Source organism: Pavona decussata, unplaced genomic scaffold (assembly GCF_977016875.1).
Source record: "Pavona decussata unplaced genomic scaffold, jaPavDecu1.1 SCAFFOLD_6, whole genome shotgun sequence".
In the NCBI taxonomy this organism is placed as follows: Eukaryota; Metazoa; Cnidaria; class Anthozoa; order Scleractinia; family Agariciidae; genus Pavona; species Pavona decussata.
This window is the reverse complement of record NW_028145430.1, coordinates 6,915,510-6,933,491: the sequence shown is the minus strand read 5'-3', so window position 1 is coordinate 6,933,491 and position 17,982 is coordinate 6,915,510. Positions and strand designations below refer to the sequence as shown.

The following is a 17,982-nucleotide window of genomic DNA, read 5'->3' as shown; positions in this document are numbered from 1 at the left end:
TTCAAGCAAATTTAGGCTACCAAGGTTCTTAAAATATGTTCTTATATATTCATATGAATTTCATCTGAATATACCATATATATTATCAATATCATCTCATAATACAGTATAAATCATTTATTTGTACCACAGAGCAGTGCCTATAGGCAGTTCAGTACAGGTACAGCATATGTCCTTAACAAAACATAAGAAAGAAACTCATGTTGATACCAAATTCATAACAAGTTCATTTCATTGGGATATATTTTGATATTTTACATTTAATATTTTGTGATTCCTACAGAGTTGGAGATGGTCAGAAAGCTTTCTTTGATACTGTAGTAGAGTACAGTACAGTCGAACCTCTCCTTACGGACACCTCTCTAATACGGACACTTTGCTCTGTCCCTTCGGTGTCCGTATTAGAGAGGTTCGACTGTACTTGGAAATACTTGGGGAATTATTTGAATGGCAAACACAATAGACATACAACATGGTACTTAAGCTTGAAAGAAAAGAAAATTATGTCAAGTTACTCTTAAATAGATGATGATCTTAATTCAGCAGTTTCTACCTATACACTGTAGCAACACCACTGATAAGAACCTAATTTAAAATTTTAGCCTAAATAGGTTCTTATGTGGAGGGGACTTCAAATGAAAATTTTAGCCTAACAGGTTCTTAAAACCCAGGTTCTTATATGCGGGCTATTACTGTATTCCTTTATAAGTATCCCTGCTCATAAGTCCCCCAAACTTTGTTGACTTTTGCCAGAGTAAACTAAATTTAACAGAACTGAGCCAGAACATAAGTATAAGTAGAGAACAGTGACATTTTACTATCTCATCAAATACTATTGAAGAAAGGTCTTCATGTTTGACCACAGTTTTAAGTGTACAGCAGTTTACAAGGTGGATGTTGTTCATCTCAGTACAATAATAACAAGTATTATCATTTGTCTCACAAATATTATGTACAGGTGTAGTCACTTTCAGTTGGATTTTAAGACTTTTGACTGCTTAAGTACAGCTAAAGTCTTCCCTCAGGCAATGAGGTCAACTGGTTGACCTGCACCATTTCTATAGTGATGGTTGGCTATGATTGGCGCATAATGATCCTCATTGTTCTGCAGAGATGTTTTCCCCTTGGCAGGCCGCTGTTGTACGATTCTCCTTTTGCGTTTCTTGACCATGAGCATCCGTATGCTTCAGGCCGTTTAATTCCACCATCCCTGTTGATATCTACATATTAGACTCTAATATCATCAACAGGGATAGTGGAATTAAAATTCCTGAAGCACATTGATGCATATGGTCAACAAACACAACAGGAGAATCATACAACAGCGGCCTGCCAAGGGGACAACTTCTCTGCAGAACAATGAGGGTCAAAATGCGCCAATCAAAGCCCATGCATCATCATTATGATATAAATGGTGCTGCACAACCAGTTGATCTCACTGCCTGATGAAGACAAGTGTTAAGATGTCAAAATGTCATGATTTATAACTTGGTGACTAAATCCTGAGACAAACAATAATACACTTATTATTATAGTTAATTTTTCTTTCACCACAGCTAGCTGCTGGCAAACAAAAACCAGTGTTTCTCCTTGTTAAAAGTCTATTCTGAGGAGAGAAAAAAAAAAGGTTAATAATTCCATTTTGGAAGGTTAATACAATAATAATATCTATTTAAGTGATATATAATTATTTAAAAAAGCTTATTTAAACCAGGGCCATTTGTGATTAATAATAAGTAAGTAAGTAAATAAGGAAGTGAGTACTGAGTATTTAAGTCAGCAAGTATGTAAGTACATATTGCAGGTGTCGATACATGATCCCCACAAGTGAGCGTTTGTTAAGTATGCAAGTAAGTGAATAAACAAGTAAGTGAGAAACTTTATTTAAGGAGGGTAGTGATGCTTACGCCGATAACCCTTAAATGCCTTAATCAGCAGTGTTCCAGATCAAAAACCCAAGAATCCTGGCTTCTGGACCTGACAAAATGAATGGCAAACTAAAGAAGGTTTAAAGAGAACCAGAGCTATTGCCCCCTCAAAATTCTTCATTGACTCTCTGATTTTGAAGTTATCTGGAACACTGTTAAGGGCCCTCTATAAACGCTTGCACATTAATTCCACTATAATTTTAAGTAACGTAAATATCTAAGCTTGTAATTACAGAGTCAATGTCAGTGAACGAAAGTCAAACATTTTAAGTTTACAACAAATATTATTAAATATATCAAATGGAAAAATTTAATTACCTTCCTTCTGTTTTTCCAGGAGAATGTCCATCTCCAGCTTTACCTTTTCCATCTTCAGCTGGTAATACTTTGTTGCAACCTCAAAATACTGAAAACCAATTAAAAAATGGGTTGAAATGTTTCTTAGGTAAGCCAATAAGTACCAATCACTGGAATAAGAAAATGCATGTATGCCCTAATTCATGAATAAAACACCAACCTCCATCTGGGCATCTGCAAGAGTCTTTTTGCGACGCCTCTTGTTTGGTTCTCCTATCAACTCTATTTCTCTTAATGCATCAGATTCTTCTCCCTGCATATAAAGTGTAGAAAAACAATTTATTTAAGTATGGTTTAAAGTTACCTAATATGCTAAGGTACAACATAAGTTACCAAAAAACAAAACAAACAATCATATTGATTATCATAATGACACAACTCAAAATGATTATTTCTCAAATTACATAATTATAATAATAATAATAATAATAATATAATAATATTATTCACATACCTTTAAACTCATATATCCAGCCTGTTCTTCAACCAGAATTGCTGACAAATTACCCAAGAAATAAAGCAATGTTTAATTAAACAATGAAAATAAACAAAGGTAAGGGTTTTTCTCAGTAAGAAATAATCTGAGGCAAAAAGAGGGTGATCTACATTATCTGCCTTTGACTTATAGTTAATTGGTAATTTCATATTACAAATTATATTTGTAAGTCCTCTCTTGTGCTACTTAGATGATCACCCAGGAATCAGATCTGTTATTTCCACTTTTTCACGCTACATATCCAACTAAACAAAGACACAATGCCTCGTTTGATCTTTTGTCATGATGATGGCAAGTTCATCCTGAATACCTCTTGACTTGAAATTTCAGCATGAACTGGAGTACCATCCTCTCTGATCTTCCACTGCAGTGGCTCTAAATCTGTAATGAACAAAAAACATACTCAGGTATTCATAACTGTTCATTTTCCACCCAGATAAATGACAATGTATACATTCATGATCACACTAGTATTGCTCAAACTTCTAGCAATTGAAGGGTTTGATGGCAAGCTGGGCATTATCATTAAAAAAGTAACTTCAAGAAACCAGATTTTCTACAAACCTGTTTTAGCCTGGTGTGCTGACTTATTTATATTTGTACCATAGACATGTTTGTATTATATATTTATATATATGTAAAACAAAATGAATAAATAAACAGATCAAAGGACTTAAAGTGTGTTTGATAATTAATTTTGTATTGCTTGGCTTTGATTCAACTGAGAAGGAAAAAATCACTTAAAAGCAAAAATAAAAGTTAGCTGGAATTCAATAGTGAACTTGAATGATATTTAAAATAATCCTTACCAAATGTATCTATCCCGCCACTGATGCCAAGAAATGCCTGTGGCCCAAGAACTTCAGCAACCTTTCGTTCAGGTGAAGTCATGGTACTGGTGGAAGGGGTGTGATCTTTACATTTTAAAAATTGGCTGCTTTCCTGCCATTTTTAAGAAAATTAGTTATGTCAATCACTTTGTGTTCCTGTGAAATAGGAAAATTACCTCAAAATATGTTCATAAATATCTGCATGTATATAATGATATTATTTTAAAAATATAATTTGTTTATTTCATTGTACCTCATCATCAGGCAAATTTCCATTGCCAGTAGTTTTTAATCTTTTTATTTCATTATTTCTTGCTTGCCTCTCTTTTTTTTTAACTAATGCAGTCAGATCTTCCCACTTTTTCTTAACCTAGAAATGAAAAAATAAACCCTCTGAAGTTACTGTCAAAAGAACAAAACTTGTAGAGAAAATGGTGAAAATGAGATACATCCAATAACCCAAATCAATAATTATTACTTGCTTTGTTTGCATTCTGACATCAGTGCTTGTAAAACTCAACCCACTTATCTTGTGAAGGTTTTTAATTAAATCACTGACCACAACACCACCAATGTGTCCAAAGCACATGCAAGAAAATGGCAGTACATGCTTAATTATGGGGAAACAGATGTTTTTCAGCTTTTAATTACATGTATGCAAAGCTAGGTGAAATCTCGCCTCCTCATAATAAATGCAATTTCACCTCAGTTCATACTAAAAATTATCTTTACCTGGTCTACAGTTTTTCGGTCCCCCGTATTAACTGCATTTACCCGCACAGTGATCTCTTCCCACGCATCCTTCTTAGTATTGCTTGTTACGGTATTTGAGAATTTTGATTTCAGGATGGTCTAAAAAATAGAGTATTACAAAAAATAAACACAATTACCTTTGCCCTGAAGCTGTTTTTAAAATGCTGTAGGTTTCTTTGTTTCAGATGGACTAATTAACACAAATTATTATTTTGAAACAAAGAAACCCCTTTATTTTAAAACATACATGTACATGTATCCTATGGCATTTGAACAGCTTGTTTGTTCCTGCCTTGATTCTATTGTAAATGAAACTAACTTGAATTATGAACTGAATGCCTCAGATAACTCTTATTTCTCATCATTGTTCCAATGACATCATTTTGTGGATCTTGGTCATTTCATTTTATTTAATCATCCTCAGATGTTATTAATCACAATATATGTCTTAACCAAAAATGTATGAACCACAAGGAAGTTAAATGCCTCAGGATGGACAATGTGAAAAAATATCTCACTACAATGTCCAAGGGAATTGGGGAGGGGGGAGCAGAATGGCTACTGCTGGAATTGACTGATGCATTGAAATACACCTGAACACTTAAAATTAGTGTTTCAAAAACAATAAACAATTTTGCATTTGTACAATTTATGACAAAAACAATAAACTGAACTAAACTGAATTGTTATTATTTATCAGTTTCATATCCTGCCTTAAAAAAATTGTCCACCACAATTCTGCACTTACTTGATTTTTACCATACCCTTCAACAAGGGCCCTGTTCATTTCATCCGTAAACCTTGAACTAAATTTCCTCTTCTGCTCTGAAGACATCCTTTGACAAAATATTAATACTCAATTTGCTAACACATATATTTTCTTTATCATGACAACTTATGCAAAAAGGACACAAAAGGTCAAAAACTTAAAGTAAGTGCACATACTATATTAAATATAGTGTTCTTCATTGGTTTTCAAAGTGGATCAGAGGTAATAGCATGCTATGGTAAGAACAAGTAGGTCTTTTTGCCCTATAACAAAAAAATCTCACAAACAAATAATTATTAAATGAATAAATAAATGTATACAAAGAATACAAAGAGCATGATTATGTTGCATAATTATTTCCTACTCCTATCTCTGAGTTTTCAAAATTGAAAGTTACCACATGATCGTAATTAAATCAAGCTATTTAGAGTATAGCAATTTATATTTCTTTTTCTTCATATGTTCACTTACTTTCTTTTCTTGCTTTTTTTTCAATGTTTGTATGGCTCACTGACAAATTGTATATAGATTTCTGTAAACTGTCATTTTAAATTCTTATAAATTAGTCTTCTCACTACCCGCCTAGATGCTCTATCTACTTGCGGGTAAGAGTTGTCCTTAATTTTATTTTTGAATGAACTTGAACTTGAACTTGATACTGTCAGCTTGTCCCCATGAAGTCAATATTACACATTTTTCAAAAATTTTCCATGAAATTTTACTTTCATCTTTCACTTTTAATTCTGGTCTGACCGACTGGAAAGTTAACTTTTGCCAAAAAAAACAAAAAAACAAAAAAAAAAAACAAGATAGGATTGATAAAAATTGTTACAATGAAGTTGGGTTCATTAGAGTTGACCAGTGCCAAGAATAAAATTACAGATGTTATAATTACTTGATTATTGCCAAATTGATTTCATTCCCCTTTCCAGATTGCACCCTTGAAAAGAAGAATGCAAAATACCACTTAAAGCTGCTCCACTGAACAATTCCAACATTGGATTTTAACTAAAGCACCAGCCATGTGAGAATTTGACAGTTTTCCCACTTTGACCACTTAACATAACGGACAAAACCAGATTTTCCCCCCTTTTCTTTGTGCAACAAGTGCTTTTCAACCCTACAAAAAATCTAAACATTTCATTTCGCGTACACGTCCATAAGAATTGCGAAGAGAAAAAACGAAAAAACCAAGAATTACCGCAACATAATTATGCAAATTAGGAAACCTATCAAATTCTTACGTGAGAGAGACATGAAGCCTGACATTTATTCAGTGAAACATTTGGTTCCTCCGTGAAGTTACAACTTAAATTTTTATCCTTTAAAACTTGAACACGATTGCAATAATCATTTCAATTTTTATCCTTGGTAGGAATGCAAGACCAAGCGTCACTTTAAACTAAGCTCGTGGAATTCTACGAGCATTTTGAAACTTCAAGTACTTCCTGAGCTTTATTGCTAGTTTTTTCCCTACAAATTAAATTATCTTAATTAACGGTAAAATTCATGTTTTTAAGGTTACCTTGTGAACAGACTTGAAAGCGCCACTTCCGGTTCCAAAGACGGCGCAACAACCTTCACGTTTGACGCGGCGACCACATAAATTCCCGCCAAAATGCCGGCAAGACTTCAAAGCTACTCAATCGCAGACAACCATGATAACAGTATACAAGCTTATATATTTCTTCAGTGAAAAGACAAGCATTTATAGAATCGTGTTGTATATACTGACTCGATCATTTCTCTGGGTTAAATAAAGTAACTTCAATACTTTATAAAAAAAGAACAGTGACAACTGAAAAGCGAACCGCAAGTATGGTGTTCGAGTCTTTCAATTAAGAACACCAGCCAGCTTTCAGGCAACTGAATTGGACCAGTTGTAAGACAATTCACATCGAAAATACGAAAAAAATTAAAACTCAAACTTACCTGTAAAGACCTTAGCTGTCTATGAGTATAAAACCGTAAAAAAAATTAAGCTTATCAAGCAACCGCAAATAAACCTCGCAGCCATCGCAGTGTTTTCCACCGTTTGTAAGTTCAAAAGGTACAAAACAAATATCTCATAGTCATCCGAAGGTAATTTGATAATTTTCGAAGCCGTGTCGACGACCGCTGAATGCCCTGATGTCAGGCAGGCTGGCTGAAAAAAGTAGATGAGTTATATATCATGTTATGCAAGAAAACAACCCACATGCACTGCGCAAAAATGTTGAGCTCCCGTTGTTGAGCTGCAAATGCAGAGATTTCGGCATTTGTCGATGTCTTTTGATTGAAAACTTTTTGTAAAATGAGTAAAAGAATACTTATCCTTTGGAAGTAAAACATTATATGCATCTTAGCATCACAGCACTTGTTTCTGATGTAGATAACAGGCATTCTAGAATCATCAATAAAGATGGCTGCCCCGAAAACTAACCCGAAAATATCGGGAGGCAACTCGGGACAATTTCGGGTGTTTTGAGAAACACTTTTCGGGACCCGAGAAAAACACCCGAGAAGCGCCCCGGAATGTTTTCGGGCCCGAGAAGTTCTCGGGAGTTTTGAGAAACGCACGCCTGGTCAGAGAAGCTACAGCATGGCACAACAGGTGCACAATCTGTGTTCCGTAGATGATAAAGATACGAAAATATGTAGTCTTTCTCGAATACATTAATAAAGATTTTGTTAATCATCGCAAGCCGTGTGAAATGGAACCAAAAAGAGTGATAAAACAAAGAAAAGAAAAAAAAATGGAAAATGCGAGTGACGAATGAAAACTTGTTTCTACCGGGCAACTGAAAAACGAAAATTATTTTTATCGCAGAATTGTGTACTTGTGAAATGTCCCTCATATAGAACTGACCAGTAACGTATCTAAGGAAGGACCTACAGCGCCCTAACTTCTCACTAACATTAACACAACCTTCTTATGTTCAAATTTAAGGACCAAAGGTTGTTTCCGCAACCATCGTAAAATTCTCAATATAAGCGCTGGTCGTTGGCAGGACTCTTGTTCATCATTTGGCTTTTTGGCGGGGCGCTTGACATTGGAGAGCATTTTGCGGCTTGACAATGAGAAGAACTTAAATTAGCGTGAAACATGAAGCTAAAAGCCTAAATAGCAAGCTAAAATAGTCCATTGTCTCAGTTCTGGTCTGTTGGGTTTATCATCGGAGATAATAGAGATTTGGGGCCCTTCTTAAAGTGGGATTATTTTCGGAGGGGTTTTCATTCAGAGTTTTGGGGAACTTTCCATTCTTTCCGTATCCTTTTTTTTTTCTCAGTTTTCTCCGATTCCTCCACTCCTTTTTGAATTACTCAATTCCCCCCTCACACGGCTTTCCCCTCCCCCCCCCGTGATTTCTAAAGGACTGAGGAAGAACAGGAACAACGCATGCGTCATAGGACAATGTTGTTCTTCTTCAGGTTTACAAGTTGGTACTACCATTGTAGTGTTGCTTACTTCCCACCAGTTTAGACGAGCGATATAGCGACGCATGGGTCAATTAGCGACAAGGTTGCTTGTGTTTCTGCTTACAACTGCTTCATACGTGTAAAACAACCTTTATATTTGAAAGTTAAACGATTAAAATTAATACCCTGTGGAAAAAAAACACTCGTGTGTGGGTTCAAATCTTATGCGGTGTCCTCACTGTTCAGTGGTTTTCAATCGTGAAACGCAGCACCAACACCAAAGTTATCCGGCGATGTGCCGTGGCCAATCACAACAGACACAAACAGCATATGTAAATAACCCACGCGCGAAAAAACGAGGGCGAGCAAGCCACGATAGCTTCACGTTTGGTTTTCCTTATAACTGGTTGAAATAGTGGCCGAGTTTCTTTAGCCATCCACGAATCGTAGCAAGACAAAACCAAACAAACAAAATTACTTTCGACACCAAGTTGAAGACCACTTTCAAAAACATTTAGTTTAAAAACAAAGCCTTGAAACAATTTTCATGCCTCTAACAATCTATTTTATTATAAATAATTATCAAATTGTCAAACACTTTTATCATGAGCCTGTGGCTCGGGGGACTGGGAGACCACCCCCTGTGTATTTGACATTAAATAAATTACTTACTTACTTTACTTATCACCGTTTCCACTGCACTCAAAAATCGCCTCCGGAAATGGAAGATACGTCACCAAACGTATCCTAGCCTGATCAACATAAACGTGTGCCGAGCTTTCTTCATGAACACTGTGAACACTGACATGCAAAACATACAAAAGATACTGATTGGTTCCTCGTCGTTCAAGCTGTCAAAAAAACTCGTCGCTTCGCGGCTTACCAATACAATGCGTCTCACAAAAACTAATTCTAGCAAAGTAATTCTATACTGCTCGCGTCTAAAAATTATAATAATATGCGTAGAAAATGACATCTCTTCCTTTAGGCTAACCCTGCAAATTGCGCCGTAAAATTTTAATGTCAATCATAATGACATGAATTTACCATTACGCTACCCGGCGGAGAGATACCTTATCCCGTTGCCTGGGGCAATCGAATCCACTACAAGTTAAAGGTATTATCATTTGCGTTCCATGGCAGTGACTGTACAGAGTTCCTCTCTACTATTGTACGTGTTATCAACTAAAATGTAAACACTGTGAAAACTCTTATCAAGAACGGCGTTTTATCAGAGAAGTGTGTGTGCTTAATAGACACGGTGGATCCTTTCAAGTCGTGAGTCAGTAAAAAAGCTATGCTAAAATAATTGACAGCTGAAATACTACTCTGAATGCTTTACACACGTGTATCAAAATGCCCATGCGTATCAACCGTTTACCTACCCTTCCCCTCCCCTGTGCTGCATGTTTTTTTTGTATTTGGGGTCCCTCTCTCCGGAAGCTAAAGTTTCGTTCGCCTCGCGCGCGTGCTTTCTTAGAAAGGAAAGTTAGGAACCGGCCAGTTTGCTAAGGAGACTATTAAACAATACGGGTGTCGCGTCACTTACCGTCTCAGCACATCATTTGAGACCTACGACTTTTTTCCAATGGACAAAGAGCGCGATCGAGCCGGAACCAGTGTCATTTTGGCGCGAAAATGAGTCGTTATTTTACTACAAGTTTTTGACAGAACGGCGTGGTGGCAAAAACGAATCCTTGTCTCCTCGAAACGTAAGTGATCTCGTCTTTTTGGAATTTAGTTCGTCGCTCACAAAGAATAAAATAAAGCCCCCGGGGTATCTCTGTTTTTACTACTTCGCTAAAAACTTCAAGTCTTATCTCGAAGTCGAACTCGTACTAGAATCTAATGGTCTCTATTTACTTCTCATGCTGAAGCCTCGTCTTCTTAACATTTCCAAAAATATCGTGCGTGATATTTAGCCTGCGAGCAAGCTCTCTAATAGGGGTCTCAAGTGAAACAAGTCTCGGATGAGACCAAATAGAGAGCTTGCTCGGCAGGTTATGCGTTTTCTTGTCCTAATTTGAGCCCGAATTTTTGGTGGGGAGACCAGACGGGGCGAGGGGTGGGGGCTTAATAGAGATTTTACCCGTAACTGAACCGATTGAAAGGCAATTGGAATGGAAGTAAAACGAATTTAGAAGTTATTTTTAAGTTTTTTTTCATTTATTTGGTTAATTCTTTTCGATCCGCAAAGAATTAAGCAAGTGTAGACGAAGGCCTTGTCCAAACGACATCAACTGTCCCTTCTTCAACAAACCTAAATTAGCATAAGTATTTAGCATTTATAATCATTTAATAGTATTTAACGTCTGGAAAGTAGTTGAGAGCTTCTGAGGTTGCCCCAATTTCCCGTTTTCTGCACTCTGGGCTTAATTTTAATCCTTTTATTTATCCACTGGAAACTGAAAAAGTAATCAGGTGTATCTTAAGAAAATGAAATTCATTTTTTTCTTCTACGGACAAATGCTTCAATGTTTACTTTCGAAACATGTTCTGCTCGCAAATTTTGTTTACCCATAAAATAAACAGAAGCAACTGACCCAGTCGCCTGTTGAATTGGGTAGCTCCCTTGAGGCAATTGAAATAAAATGTGGACTTCCGGTGCAAAAGAAAATTGGTTTTAACGTACTTTTGACATTTCATGGAATACATTAAGCTACCCTGTCTTGAACTTCTGGTCGATTGATCTCGAAAAATGATCTTTTCTTACTTTGCAGAGTTTACTGACAGACGTTTTTGCACGGAAGCCCAATATCATTTTGTGCATATATAAACAATAGCCTCCATTTGGCGCGAAAATATGCTCAGATATTTGTCCGCGGACATTATCTGTTCCGAGAAGCGAACAGTTTTCCGAGAGCGAAGCTCGAGGAAAACTGTGAGCTTCGAGAAGCAGATAATGTCCAAGGACAAATATCTGAGCATATTTTTAAAGTCAAATGGAGGCTATTGTGTTTATTATCCTTCAAATATTTTTCGCAACATGCGGGAATCTCGCGGGAATCGGCAGGATCTGCCATTCTGCCATATGTCAATCACGTCAAAGTTTGTCAGTTGGCTTCCAAAATCTCCACGTCAGATTTCGCTTCAGGTCGAAAGCGTTTGTTTGGGGAAAAGGTGAAACATTTGAAAGGAAAGTAAACTTGTTTAATTCGACAAAAGCAAGATACAAGTGGCGGATAAGGTTACAGGGAATCTAACTACCTCTCGTGAACAAGCTAAAGATCACTGAAAGCGAAAAACTGTAAAGTATCGCATTCCGTAAAAAGTGTAAACTGCCGTCAACGAAACAGCCGGAGGTTTGTCGTTCTCTTCCTTTATCTCGTGTTCAATTGGAGCAGCACTTTATATCGAAAATACAATTGTGGAATTTGCTAGCCGCCGGAAAACGACCTGTGAAGAAATCGAAGCTGAACCTGCAGTCGAACACGACGCCACCGGTTGTTTTTGCTGGATTCCATCAAAGTGCTTTCTTTGCTAACTTGACATTGAATTGAGCCAGCAACGAAGTCGTTCACAATCACTGAGGATTAAACTTGTTGCTCGAGAGTAGGACAAGCTGCTTCTCTTCGTGGAGAATTTCGACATCTCGGGGTATCATGGCTGGTTTTTGTTTCGTGGACGAGATTTCATGTTCTCGAGCGATCTCGACCAGGTGAGCATTGATAGCATCATGTACCGGCTTGAACTCTGTCAGTAATGGTACTGAAATTTATGTTTTCGTTATTTGAATTCCTTATATCCAGGCCAGCACGAATTGCTCTCATTGAATTACAACTGTAATATTTGCCGTCGTGTGAGCGAGCTTCGAGCTTATTAATTAAACTCGTTTAATAGCTTGTTGATGGCTTTTTCATTTTGCCAGACTGAAAGAAAACCATAAATACTCTTAAATGAGATGGGCTAAAACTTTTCGCTTTTCATATTTTTCAGTTTTACCACATTTTTAATTCAAGGACTGTTAAACAGAGTTCAAACCAAGAGAAAATGTCGCAAATACGAGCTTGAGTATTTGAACATTTCGTTTACGAACAGCTTACCGTCAAAAACGTTTAGAGCGTATGTCGTTTTCTGGTACTGGTTTATCGACCAGCAGGTTTATCTCTTCTTCTGTCACAAAAGCAAACCGTTCCCCCATCTTGACATTCATTTTAATTGCAAACTTGACGCTCCTTGAAGTTTTTGAAATTGGCGAATATCACCTGGGGAATATCCTCGGATATTCCCCAGTTTTAGCTGTTGTATATTCGGTCACGTGAGGCGTTTAGACCAATCGCGCGCGAGCGAAAATATTTGATGGATTATAATTTAAGATAATATCACTTCCGCAAAAAATGCTTCCGTGTAAATACTGGGACACGAAAAGACTCTAAGGACAACTGCTGCCTTGGTGATTTACACCGGCCAAGAGAACAATTGATTTGATTTGGAGAAGCAATGTTTACTTTTATTATAATGACTGAGATCGGCTTTCCATCAGAATCAAGAAAATAGTTCATGATATTCAGGTATGAAATGGATTGTACAGCGTATCTCCACTTTGTTGTACATTTTTCACAAATTCCTTTGTTTTTGTAGTCCAGTGTCATTTTCCAGCTCCCAAACAGTTCAGTCGCTATTTTACTTGTGATCGTTAAACAACTGCTTCACTCCGCCAGCCTCGTTCGGATTTCTTACAATGTCGTATTTCATTTTGGCAGGTGCATGTAACCTCGACGAAGCTGTACTGACTTTCGATTGCTTTATCAGTTTTGTGATGCCAATTCAGTCATCTTAGAAGGAGCGACCTCAAACGCGTGTTTGTAAATTCGAAATTTCATCGAGTGTCCGGAACAGAAGCAGCGAAAACATTAAACCTGGTTTTTCTGGCGGTTATAATAAAAATAAGCTATCGATCATATGGAACAGCTGTGTGCCATCCGACGATCGCTGACTGTGTCGCCAATCCATGTAATTGCTAAAATCTCTAACCGACTCCCTGACCCACTTTACCACGAGTCTCGCAGTAACTTGGTATGCGAAAGTTCATGGCTATGATTCTCTTTAAAGAATTCTCATGACAAGATTCACCAGGCTGGACACACGTTCGACATTCAAATCCTAGCAGTATGCAGGATATTTGTCCGATGAACCTAGTTTAATGGCCTTAGCTCCCACGAGTCTCCTGTAGCTCAGTTGTAGAGCATCCGAACTAGTAATCGGAAGGTCTTAGGTTCGACTCCTGATAGGAGCACTCGGATTTCTTTTTTCCGAGTATGCCTGCGTCACTTTCTTGAATAAACATCATTCTCATTCATTCACCAGGCTGGAAATATACCATCACATTTCTTTCAAGATGAATAATATTTCGACCCTCAGAAAAACGTGGAAAATCAAATCTTTCCTAGCCTTACAAATTCGTACAATATTATTGCGTACAATATGTGCCTAAATTACAACAACGACAACAAAAATGACCTGAAAGACGTCGGCTTTCAGTTTCAAGAAATTAATGTTTGAGAATTGAATAGGCGAATGATGAGTGCGAGGCGTATCAAAATGAGGTAATTCAAAATCGCCATGTTAATTGTGTTGACCATACAAGACACGCTTTATCGTTTAGTACATATAACCGTTTCTCATCTTTGCGGTCACAAAAAAGTACTTGAGATGTATATTTCATGTTTGAAGGTGTAACTCGGTTGAGTTTTACGAGATGGGGATGTTTTGATTACACAAGGGAGACATGGATTCGCGAATCGCTTACACTGAAACTAAATGGCGGGAACAGTATCTTACGAAAACATGCAAACAGTCGATTGACTTCAACAACCAAACGTTTCATCAGTCATCCATTTGTATCATAATGCTACAGACTTGCCTACCAATCCTAAAAAAAGCTTGTGGTTTGGTCAGCGATCTTTTCGCATTGCAAATGCACTTAAGAGGGGAAGAGGAAATCTTTTTTGCCTGTACGCCATTTTGAATTATGGCAAATATGGCGCTAAGTGCAGGCTTTGTATATAAATCCGATGAAAAATATATTCTGTAAAAACGATTTGAAAGATGTTAAAACCCAGAATACCTATAAGGTACTTGGTAAAAGATTCACTGATCAAATCTGTGAAATAAAGGTGTGGAAGCTGACATTCGCGTTTTTTGGTTCCATCGGAGATTCGTCTATAAAGTCCACGCTACATCAATTTAGAGAATTATAAGGAAAAGAGAAAAGTTGATGTTGTGACTCTTTTAGAGCTTAGAGATCTTAAATTTGAACAGCCAAAGCTTTTGGCCAAATTTCTTTAGCTTACGGAGTTTGAATATCCCGGCCAGAAATTGATTCGCACCGAAATAATTTGCGTCGTATTCCTAAATAAATGTTCAACTCCCATGCGAATGGGTCTCGTGGGCTTGTTGATTCGGACAAACTTAACACAAGCGCAGTTCTCAATATTCCAGCATCATGCAGACTTACTTTATTCCTTAATTTCACTGCCAAAAAGTTTCCAGGTAAGAAATTGTTATTGTTTTATGTAAACAATCAGAACACTGATTCCTCAAATCACTGACTCACTGTGTTGAGTTTTGCTACATTCACTGAGTTTATTGCATTGTACCAGAACAAAGTTTGATACATGGTAATTCTCGACAACCTCCTCCCTGAAATCCACTTTTAATAACGAATTTCTGGTTTTAGCAGAAACTTTTAGCAGAGAGAAGACAAATCAAACGCACTTTACTAATCCCTGATTATTACTATTTACTATTACTACTGTTAACAATCCAAACACTGATTCCTCAAATCACTGACTGAACTCAACATGAAAAATGCAAAAATACGGCTTGATCTGAATGAGGTATGGAATCGTAAGGTATGATATATAAAGATTTAACTAACAATTTCCAAAACTAGAATATGTATTGAATATTACGTACAGTGTACATATACAACTAAACGATTCATTTTGTAAACATTCACAACCTTAGAGTGATTAGCTGTACAAGAACCCACCAAATTGACTTTGACAAATTATAGCGGGTGAATCGTAAGTACAAACGACTTGGAGCAGCGGATCTCTTTCCTTATGTAATGGGAACTACCCTGCAAGCCAGAGGTTTCCTTTCTGCTTCGAAGCAGAAAAGGAAAACAATCTCTTTCTCGCAGGACGAAGGAGTACTGAAGTTTCAAATTTATTGTTTGCTCCGACTCAAAATAATGCATCAGTTTTACAGCGCCTTAACCAAAAACCTCAAATTTAAAAACAAAAAACTTTTCAACACTGATCAACAAGAATAATAATGCTTTTTTATCGAAAGAATCTTCATTCAGTTTCAAATTGTCTCGTGGATAAATAAATGATCCCAGACTTAACACCTTGCTTGCCGTGCACTCAGGCTCTAGAAACGAACCATTAGAAAAATGAAAATGACAAACTCTGGTTGACATCAAGTTGTCACAGCAACAACCGAATTTTTTTTGCTCCGTTTGACTAGTCCGCAAAACATGTTAAGTGGAATACGTTTTCGTGTTTTTGATTTATTCACCTGATATTTCGGTGCTACGTATTATAACACACAGCCTAGACTGCTCGTTTGTTGAGGAGATACTTGCGGTCAGCAACGAAGCGGTTTCCAAACCCTGTTTTTTCTTGGAGCTAAATTCAAAACTAGCGTATTTCGAGGAAATCTAACGATGGCATTTAAGATAATCGCGGCTTTTATTGGCATCACTTTTCTCGTAAGTGTTTGGTCTGCGACACAACACTATTCCTCTAACGTTCTTTCCAGTGTTAAATGTGCACAATTATCACCAAAGTCAAAATGTTAGGGACGAAATTCAAACCGGCAAGCGATGCATGGAGCTACGTAACCCGGAAAGGAAGGAAATGACCGTTTTATTGAGCCTATTTTAGGGCTTAATACTCTTGTCTATAGTTTTGCTTAGAAACGCCGCATGACCAAGAAATATAACTTACAATTATATTATAATTACTCCCGCCACCTACAAAGTCGCAGGAATCCCAGGATTTCAGTTATTCGATGGAGAAAATCCATGTCTGATTTAACAACAAGAATATGATCCTCACTATTCAACTGCCTAATTTTCAAATCTTTCTTCATCAGGCACTTGCAGCAGCTGCTAAGCACAGACGGCACAAACGAGTTCTTACACTGGGATGCGAGGTAAAATACTTCAAACACTGATGTCTAAGTTTCGAGTTTTTCTTGCCGAGTGAAAGCTCACAAGTTAATCTATTTTTGTAATTTCATTCGCTTTTTAAGATATTTTAGTAGAAAAAGAAACTAAAAATATAATCAGAGCAAATTGTAACAAGAAGTTCTGGTCGACCACGTTGATCCCTGAATTCGCTCCTCACAATGTCAATGTCTGAACTAATCTGTACATTACTGGAGTCATGGACAATATTGCGATATTTTTCGTGCCATAAAGGTCAGCGATTTTAATTCTTTGTTCTTTTTTTTTTTTTTTTCTCTCTCTTTTTTTCCTAGGGAGACGATTGTCCTAAATCAACTAAAATCCAGCAAAAACTCTTCCGTCCAACCTCCTGCCTTGATTATCTGCTGAGAGGATCCTTAAAATGCGGCGTCTACAGACTTTACGATAATGGCGGAAACAGTTACCCAGCTTACTGTGATCTCAAGTCCGAGCCTGGCACTGCCTGGACCCTAATTATGTCCTGGAGTACTCTAAATCGTAAACTGCCCGCGTTTCAGAAGACCCCTTTCAAGTACAACTCTCCAGTGAACGAGAACGCACAGAACTGGAATCTGTACCGCCTGAGTTTGGCACGAATGAAGTCCCTACAGAGTCACTCCACTCACTGGCGAGCAACATGCAGCTACCCGACCCACGGCGTCGATTTCAGAGATTACGTTCGTGGAAGCTTCAAGGACTTCAACGTCATCGATTACCTTGACAACAACAAATGCAAAAAAGTTGAATACATCAACATCCGCGGACACATCGGGATCCACCAAACGGTACCTTTTTGGCAGGGTGCTAACAGCCACTTCCTGAATATTGACAGTTCATACACTACCTGTCAGTTTAAGGCAAAGTCGGGCTCGGTGTCAAGTGAAGACAACTTTGGCCACTATGCATCCATCAACCCAAAGTTCCGCTGCACACAGGGAAGCCAATCTACCACCCAGTGGTGGTTAGGAGCTCATCTTTGATGCGTTCACAGATGAAACAACGTGTTAAACGGGGTCGCAACAATTCACCCCCAACTTGACTTAGAACAAACTGTGATCCGTAGAAGATACGAAATTGTGTAGTCTGACAGTAATACATTAATAAAGATTTTGCTAATCATCTCAAAGCGTGTGAAATTGATCATGTTGAGTGGAACGAAAAAGTGATAAAACAAAGGAAAGAAAATAGGTTGGAAAATGTGAGTGATGAATGAAAACCTTTATATCTGGGCAAAAGTCAAATGAAAATAG

The 17,982-nt window shown here is 37.3% G+C and overlaps 3 protein-coding genes across 5 annotated transcripts in view; 2 read left to right on the top strand and 1 right to left on the bottom strand.

Moving 5' to 3' along the window:
* Positions 1-17,982, top strand: part of LOC146489505 (uncharacterized) — an 88,950-nt gene that overhangs the window by 37,868 nt on the left and 33,100 nt on the right. The window lies entirely within an intron of this gene.
* LOC146489509 (uncharacterized) lies at positions 788-7,633 on the bottom strand. 3 transcript variants are annotated; one of them, XM_085109106.1, is made up of 10 exons: positions 5,310-7,633; positions 5,113-5,200; positions 4,344-4,463; positions 3,865-3,981; positions 3,591-3,723; positions 3,093-3,162; positions 2,740-2,794; positions 2,446-2,538; positions 2,247-2,334; positions 788-1,601 (listed from the first exon to the last, which is right to left on the bottom strand). In XM_085109106.1, exons 2-10 carry the CDS (start codon positions 5,197-5,199, stop codon positions 1,594-1,596), a joined length of 771 nt encoding a protein of 256 aa, XP_084965232.1. In that variant the 5' UTR covers position 5,200; positions 5,310-7,633; the 3' UTR covers positions 788-1,593. The 3 variants fall into 3 exon arrangements, with proteins under 3 accessions (XP_084965232.1, XP_084965239.1, XP_084965248.1); XM_085109113.1 differs by having other exon boundaries at positions 6,659-7,632; XM_085109122.1 differs by having other exon boundaries at positions 788-1,606; positions 5,113-7,620.
* On the top strand, positions 16,208-17,852 carry LOC146489508 (uncharacterized). Its single transcript, XM_085110181.1, has 3 exons — positions 16,208-16,252; positions 16,639-16,698; positions 17,026-17,852. Exons 1-3 carry the CDS (start codon positions 16,208-16,210, stop codon positions 17,710-17,712), a joined length of 792 nt encoding a protein of 263 aa, XP_084966307.1. The 3' UTR covers positions 17,713-17,852.